The sequence below is a fragment of the Mandrillus leucophaeus genome, unplaced genomic scaffold (assembly GCF_000951045.1).
Source record: "Mandrillus leucophaeus isolate KB7577 unplaced genomic scaffold, Mleu.le_1.0 Scaffold1005, whole genome shotgun sequence".
In the NCBI taxonomy this organism is placed as follows: Eukaryota; Metazoa; Chordata; class Mammalia; order Primates; family Cercopithecidae; genus Mandrillus; species Mandrillus leucophaeus.
The window spans coordinates 479729-488743 of NW_012098155.1; the positions used below are offsets into that span (position 1 = coordinate 479729).

Consider the following 9015-nt stretch of genomic DNA (forward strand, 5'->3'; position numbering starts at 1 on the left):
CTGATGTAAATGACGAGTTGATGGGTGCTGACGAGTTGATGGGTGCAGCACAGCAACATGGCACAAGTATACATATGTAACAAACCTGCACATTATGAACATGTACCCTAGAACTTACAGTATAATAATAATAATAAATAAATTTAAAAAAAAAAACGTACTTTGAACTAGAGAAAACAGTGCTAGTGATGAATACTATAATGTCTTTTAGATTTGTACTGGAAGGAAAAGAAATTCGTATCAATATGTCTTGTGCAGTATTTATCACCATGAATCCCAGGTGAGTATCACTGAATATAGTGGGAACAGACACAGACAAAAATCATTTTCTTAAATCTTATCTACAGATGGAGTTGCTTGACATTTGCATCCGTGCATGCATCTGCCTCCATCATCCTCTGAACACTTGCATTCCCCACACCATTTATGAACAGCTGTACTCTGCACCTGTTCATATGGATAAGGATAATCTCACATTCATTAAGCTACTGATGAAGACATATTTTTACTTCATGAATACCCAGAGAGAAAGGAAAAGGGTCAGCAGTTTTTCACAAAGAAGACACAGGCAGAAAAACTGATGAGAGTGGCAGGAGGAATAAGACAATAGTGGTTGCAGGGAGTGGAGGTTGGGCAGATTCAGTAAATATCTGATTGAATGCTGTAATTGTCCAGAGAATCAGAGGGAACTAATATGAGGTAAATTGTGGGAGGAGGAACAGGAAGAAAATATGATAAACCAAGAAGCTCTGTAAGATGAAAGGTTACAGTAAAAACTATCTCATAAACTAATTTTCAGATAAAGATCACATAGAACACCAATATGATTATTTTGGGGAAAAGTATGTGATTCCTTATTTGAAAAATTGAAAAGTGGTGTTTTTATTGTTTGTTTTTCTTTTCCTCTTCAGATACAAAGGTGGAGTAGAGCTCCCAGATAACTTAAAATCTCTGTTTCGCCCAGTGGCAATGATGGTGCCCCATTATCAAATGATTGCTGAAATAATATTGTTTTCATTTGGTTTCAAATCTGCAAAGTCACTCTCTGAAAAGTTAACTAACCTTTATGAATTAGCGTGCAAACAGCTCTCACAACAGGTAAATAGCTAGTTTTCTCAAAATATTTAAAGGTGATTATATAAAAATAACTTTAAGTAATACTTTTCTGGTATTGGTCCAGGGATGACCTGGGACTATACCAAAGAAGGGAGCTAGAATTCCTATCAACACATCAAAATAATGGAACTAGAATTTCCGTCAACATGTGAAGTCCATGTATGAGCTTCATATAAGGCAAACTGTAAAATCATTCAAGATTCTAAGTCTTTCCTCCAAGATCCGGAAAGAGTAATTGACCATTTGTTATTTTTAAATTACGGACTATTTTTTTCCATACAAGGAAGTTAATATCTAGAGCAATTATTCTCAAACTTTATTCTATACCATAATCATTTGGAGGATTTGTTAAAACACAAAATGCTGGGCCTTACTCCTGAGTTTCTAATTCTGTACATCTGGTGTGGGGTTCAAGAATTTGTATTTCAGACAAGTTCTAAACTGTTACTGATGCTGCTGATCTAGGTTCTACACTTTGACAATTATTGTTCTAGCATATGCCAGAGTATTTGTTGCTAATGCAAAATGGTTTGGACAGCTAACCACATTTTCTCCAAAAGTCCTCCTCTTTTAATTTTCTTTCAATTTATCTCATTCTAGTTCAAAGAAAACTTAATTCAGATACTGATGTTTCTTAACACCTTTAATATTTGTTAGTCTTTAAGAGTGAGACTTTGGGAGCATCACTCTGGGAGATAAATGAGAGCATTAGCAGTATAACCAAGGGTTTTTTGGATTCATATCACTGTTTCCCTGCATAGCATAGATTACCTGTAATTTGTTTTCACATTTTTTCTTTAGAAACTTTAATAATTCAAATATTTTAATGTTTGATAGGATCATTATAATTTTGGCTTGAGATCTCTGAAGATAGTTTTAATAATGGCTGGAACGAAGAAACGGGAGTTTAAATGGTCAGTTGAATTTTGAATTGTTAGGTCAAAGGGCAGTTATATATTGCTGGGAAAATAATTTGTAGAATTACAGGTGATGATGCCAAGTTAAAACAAGGAGCCCCCTAGACTGTCATAGTAAAGTAAGGCAGAGATTATTTAAGAATATGAAGGAAGAGTAAGAAAAAATGCACAAAATCAGAGTACTTTTTCCCAATAGAGAGCCTATTCTTTAAAAAAAAGTGTTTTAGATAATAAAAGATACACTAGAACAAAAGACCTCATTTAGAAGAACAATAACTCAATGAGAAATGTAAAGCCTATATGAATATACCTATGTGACAAATGTGTAAAACCCAAATGAGGAAAACTTTAAAACAGGATTGAAAAAAATGAAAATGTATTTAAATGAAATAATATACCACATTAATAAAATCATAACATCTTAAAGGACTTAACATCATAATGATTTAAATACTCTAAACATTAATTTACAAATGGAAATGCAATCTCAGTAAAATATTAAAAGGATATTTAGTTTGTTAATTTGCTTGTTTTTAGGCAAGCTGGTCCTAAAGTTCACATGGAAAAATGAGACTAGCTAGAAAAATATTAAAAAGCAAGAGCAATGAAGGGGAGATATCCCTTTATGTATTAAGACATATAACAAAGCTTCAATAATTAAAACACTGTGGTACTGGCTCATGAGTAGAAAAGCAAACCATTGGAACAGTATAGAAGGTCCAAAAATAGAACTATATGCTTTGGGCATTTATTATATCATAAATCCATGGGGAAGAATAGACTTTTTAATGAATGCTTCTGGGAAAACTAAACAGCCATCAGGATAAAGATCAAGTTGGAACCATTGTCCACATCATTTACTAGGATAAACTCTAAAAGGTTAAAATAATTTAAATGTAAAAAATTTAAATGTATTTGAAGAAACAAATGTCCTTTGTTCTTGGAGTATGGAAGATCTTTAAAACTAAGACTCTAAATCTAGAATCCACAACAGAAAAGATTTATAAATGGTCAAAAGTACGTTTTTTGAAGTCAAAAGACAATTGATAAACTAGTGAAAAAATTGTAACTCATATTACACATAGCTTATCCTCTTAATATATGAAGATTTTCTAAACATTTGGGGAAAAAATCAACAGGAAAATGGGCAAAAGACATCAACAGATAGTTCTTGGAAAAAGAAATATAAAAGTGCCTTAAGTATATGAAAGTACACTCAACCCCACTCATAATGAAAGAATGCAAATTAAAATGACACTGAAATTCTGTTTTTCCCTTAACAGATGGGCAAAAATACAAAGTTGGGCAAAACCTTGGTGAAACTGTAGGGAAGCGGACATGCTTTTTCCTTTCTGGGTAGAAAGGGACAAGATATACCTTTTCATATTGGTATGACTGGGGCTATATTCTTGTACTGCCTATTTAAAATGAAATAAAAAGATAAATATGTTGCAAAAGGATATATCAACATGTTAACTATTTCCCTTTTAAAACATAATAATATGGATTGCTTACAGATACATACACATACAATAAAAAAAAAAGAGAGCAAAGGATAGGGGATAAAGCTGTAATAATTTATTTCTTAAAAATAAAAGAACTGAGGCATATACTGCAAAATGGCCTGTATAATATTGATGGCATGTAAATAGGTGTCTGTTGTTAAATGTTTTATGATTTTTTAATAAAGATAAATGGCACTCATATATGAAACTCAAGTATAGCTCCCTGATGTCCTCAAGTCCTCTGGATTTTATAGTCCTATAGTCACCTAGTTCTTTACATAAGTATTCCAGTGAAAGTAGTACTGCTCTCCATTCAAAGCACTTGATTGTCTTCAAATGACAGGAAATCTAAAGTTCTCATGGGCACCCTTCAATTAGAGTTTCCGTTTCCAGTATACAGGAAACTGTCTCCTGCCACTGAAAGCAGCTCCCTTCTCTCTAGTCTGTGCTGCCCTAAATGTGACAGCTCCATTTCTTTGATTCCTTTAAAGTACCACAGAAGCCATGTGATTGTATGAAGATGACTATATTTTAAGAGGGTTGATGAATTTTTTGTTATCAGAGTAAAGCACAGTGAACAACCAAAAAATTAATATTAGACAATTTTACTTTTTGAAAGTTTCTTCACCCTTCTTGACACCAAAATAATAAGTATTGTTCTTACCTGTTTCCTCTTCCCTTCCCTGTCTCTTCCTTTCCTTCTGTCCCACCCTATTCTTCCTAAGGCCTCTGACCATATTTCTTAGCCACCCAAGAATACTACAAATTTGTCTCATTTCCCTAGCATAGTAATTCATCCCTCCCTTTTATTTCTACTTTTTCTTTCTAGCTCATGTTGGAAGAACTTAATGTTAATTCTCAAATATACTTTCAGGGTGTTTAAATTAAAACAGAAAGCAGTGTATTAATATCCTTGGGCTGCCTTATAAAATTATGACAAAGTTGTGTCTTAAAATAACAGAAAAGTATTTCCTCACAAGACCTGCGGCCAGAAGTCTGACATCCAGGTTGTGAGTAGGGCTGCTTTCTCTCCAGAGACTCTTGGGCAGATTCCATTTCTTGCCTCTTCCAGCTTCTGGTGGTTGCCTGCATTTCCTGGCTTATGACCACAGCACTCTAATCTGTTATTGTTCCTTCAAACTACAGGAAACCGAACGTTTTCAAATAGTCACTAAAGTTACATAACCTTAGCTCTAGTCAGTCAGTGTATGGCAGTTACTTGACACAGTGACTCAAAGGTAAACACATCGTCACATCACCCACTCCTCTGTGTGTCCCTGCATCTCTTTGTCTCTTGTTAGGATACATGTGATTTTATTTACATCTGGATACTCTAGGATAAGCTCCTCTTAAAATCCTCAATCACCTCTTTTGCCATATTAAATAATATTCAGATTCTGGGGATTAAAAAGTGAATGTGCCTTTGTAGGGGGCATTTTTTTTCTTTTAAGGGAAAGAAGCAGTTTTCTCCCTCTTTCCTTTAAAATAATTTTCCAAATCTTTTTGTTTAGAAAACAAACTAATTATACAATAGCTTAAGTCCAAGACCCTTGTGGTAGGAAAGATTTTCTTGGCAACATCTAGAGAATTAACATCTCTTCAAGTATCCACTTAAAAGATTTATGGTCCTTACCACAATGTTGGGCCACAAAGTGGGTCTCAACTAATTCCAAAAAAGTGGTATCATGAAGACAATCATAATGGGTGCAACAAAGTTACATTAGGTATCTTATTCTTAAATTTTAGTTAGATGTTGACATTAATCTAAAGCTTTCATTATTTATTCTTAAGCTATGACAGATAGACCCATTGGTAATTTCACATGCCGTTTCCAAAATTACTCTTTTTTGTAATATTTTAATGAGGTGCTACCTTTGTCCAGTAACAGCATATTGTAACAATATTATAATATTTTATTTAAGCTATTTTCTCTCCATATGTATATTTAACATTTGCCCTACTACCAGACATATTGGTCTTCCCTGATTTTTTTCATTTTCCTTTAAGATAAAGCAAGATCTGTCTTGAAAACAAATATTAAAAGGCCATTGTCATTCCCTAGGACCCCAGCAATAAAGTCTGGAACCCTTTTCCATTCTGATGTGGCCCCCTCCCTTTGACTTCAAGTGGACTCTTGCCCTCTCTTTGCCAAAATACATTCAGAAGACTCAACGAGGTATTCTCAGGGAAATGTAAATGACTAAAGTCAATTCCAACCCAATATAACTCTCCCATTGTAATAATAGAGTGGTTATAGGAATACAATCAGTACAAAATTACAGATAGGAGGAATGTTTTCAGTTCTATTGCAGTGTAAGGTGACTATATGTAGTTAACAGTATTATATATTTCAAAATAACCTGAAAAGAAGATTTTGAATGTTCTCACAAAGAAATGATAAACGTTTGGACACCTTTGCAGGGAACGGTTTCTATCTCTTCCTTTCTATCTCTAATATGGTATCATAGCATGTATAGTTATTTTTCTTCTGATTACATGTTTATACAATATATGCTGAAGTGTTTAGTATGTGAAATATTGTTATTATAGAGTAACATATGTAGTATAACTTAGTAAGCTTTTGTTATGATTAACAGAAAACTCAATTTGGCTTAAATAGTAGAGGGAACTGTTGTTTTTATCCAATCAGAAAATCCAGAGATGGAGCAGAGTATGATCACTTTGACTAAGGTTTCAGTTTAATTTGTCTGAGATATTCTCAGTACTGCAGTCCTCCATACACTGGCTTGCTTTCAGGCTGGCTTCGTTTTTGGTGGCATGATACCTTCTAATAATAACTGGGGCTGTCCATATTACTGAACTAAAGGCCTGAATTTTACTCTGAGTGGACTCGTCACTTGTCTACCCTTGAGTCACTGTGTCCAAGTGACTGCGATAGACTGATTGACTAGAGCTGAGGTTATGTTACTTTAGTGAATATTTGTTATGCCATATACTTGATTTTCCAAACTCTCTTGTAACTGTGGCTTTGACATACAACCTTGGCAAGTCAGACACAGCTGCATTAGAATCTGAACCTGAAGCTAGTGAAAAAAGAAATGGATACACACAGAGACCATTCTGCTGAAGGTGACAGCAGTGGCAGTAGCTATAGCCATTTACCAGAAATAGCAGAGGCAGTGAACAGTTCTAGTGCCAGCATCAGTCATGTATTGGTATGACAGTCACTGCTATCGGGATCCATTGATGATAGACATGTTTTCATAAGACCAGTTCCGTAGATGATTTTGGCCATTGTTCTCAGCTGGATAGCTTGCAAGCCTAGTTCTGGCCCTCCTAGAGATGTTTAAATAAATCAGTGTGTTATTTTTTTATTTTACATTAGCCTAAATTCATTTCTGTTATTTGCAACTAAAAACCCTTACTGATATAGTAACTTTCCCTGATTCGGTGTCTGGGGATTGGTGTTGCTCTTATTGTTCTAGACCAGTCAGAGCCTATTTCTGGAGCTGGGGATCTTATTAATTCCACCCAAACCATATGGCTGCTATCCAGTGAGAGAGAGGAGGGAAGGACGTTGGAATAGCCACCCCTAAGAAAGAATGTTAGTGGTCTTTAATGTCTGCAAAGCAGATTCGCTAATTTGTTCTCTATGTTTGTTTTCTTCTGCCATTAAAGTGATACCAGTGACAATCTTTCTGAAGCAGATGAAACCTTGATTGTTATCGAGGCTATAAGAGAAGCTAGTTTGCCAAAATGTCCTCCTGAAGATGTCCCACTTTTTGAAAATATTATAGGAGATATTTTTCCAGAAGTGACAGTTTTAAAAGTAAATCAACTTGCCTTGGAGGTAAAAAGACCTTTGAAAATCATCACCGCTTATTTGGATGTGGAATATCAATTACGAAACTAGATGTGGATTAAAAATATTACAGTTCTTCCTAAATTACGTATTCATGTGGTAATTGAGGGGATAAAAACACTTGGAGATATATAGTGCCCCTTGGGGAAAAAAAGAGCTTTCAGTATATTATGTCCTAATGGAAATAAGAATGAACTGTGTACCTTTAGGCAAGGATGATCATTATATATTTTGTTTCTCAATTTTTTCATCTTTTGAAATGAGGATAATAGTTTCTGTTCTTCCCACTTTGAAAGGGTGCCTAGAGAATCAAATTAGATCAGCGTTATGAAAAAACTTAAATTGTAAATATTTTGTAATTATTAAAATTACATATTATAATGATAAAGACCTTTGTTGTTTCTTTTATGCCTATAGCCTCACAGTCATTGCCTTAGTCTAGGTAAGAACTCAATGTCTCTTGTTAATATTTTTACATAGCTTCCTGCCACACCCTGCATTCCAATATTTTCCCATATGGCCACCAGAGTTGTTTTCCTAAAATATACATTTGATCACGTTAGCAAAGCAACTGTTGGATTAATGTTGCCTGCAGTACAAAATTGAAATTAAGTATTTTGGCATATAATGCCCTTCACAATCTGCTGAACCAGGTTGTCTTTTCAGTATATCCTGTTCTTCCTTCCTCCATCTCTTCCTTTCTTCCCTGTTCTTTCTACCTTGAGCTTCTGTTCTCTAACTTTTCCAGGATTTTATCAGGTCTCAGGCCATTAAACATGTTGATTCCTTTCCCTGAAACCCAACCTGTCTTCAAAAAAATTTTTTTAAATTTATTTAGAAAACAAACCACTTCATAATTATTTGTTCTTTAAATATAACTAATAGGGCATGTACGTAACTTTATACACAACAAGCACAGAATTCATATTATTTCTGAGCACACATGAAAAACTTACACACACAGAAAGACCATTCATTAGGTGATGTAGGAAAGTTTGAAAGACTCCCTTGAAAACCATCTGGACCAGGAGTTATGAGAGGAAAGCTCTTTCATGGTTCTAATCTGTAAAATTAAATCTAAAATTTATGAATTCAAAATTTATGTCTCTTCTAGTATCAATTTTGTTAAATAAGACAGATACTCCCGTTTCATTCAAGTTTTAAAATATGAATATAGAGTTGAACAAACCACTATCTTAAGATTCTTTCAGTTTCATGTTTCTGAGATTATTTTCTCAATCATTTCTTATTTTCCTAATTTGTGTTTTCTTCCTTGATTACATCATCTAACAGTTTATCTGATATATTATTTTTTCTCAAAAAACTAGCCTTCTTTCTATTCATTTAATATATCTTTTATCTGTTTCCAAACTCTTTGGTATCTGTTTTAAACTTTTAAAATATCCTTATTCTTCTGGGTTTTGTGTTTTTATTCTGTTTCCAGCTTTTTTAGTAAGAAGTCTAATTCATTTGTTTTCTTCTTCTTTTTACTAATATAAGCTTGTAAGATTTTCAAATTCCCTCTAAGTGCTGCTTTAGTTATATATACCATAAGTTCAGATATGTAGGAATTTCATAGTCATTTTTCATATTCATATTCATCCTGTTGTGATATCAAATACTAGGTCTTATACATTCTATTTTTTTTTTTTTT

General features: G+C 33.8%; 1 protein-coding gene across 1 annotated transcript in view; it reads left to right on the top strand.

The window, feature by feature from the left end:
- The window catches only part of LOC105534982 (dynein heavy chain 14, axonemal), a gene marked incomplete at its 3' end in the record, with an annotated part of 322900 nt that overhangs the window by 109361 nt on the left and 204524 nt on the right, over window positions 1-9015 (top strand). Inside the window, exons 11-14 of the mRNA XM_011973918.1 lie at window positions 158-280; window positions 912-1098; window positions 1954-2030; window positions 7178-7349. Coding sequence (XP_011829308.1) covers window positions 158-280; window positions 912-1098; window positions 1954-2030; window positions 7178-7349 — 559 coding nt within the window. The remainder of the gene's footprint in view (window positions 1-157; window positions 281-911; window positions 1099-1953; window positions 2031-7177; window positions 7350-9015) is intronic.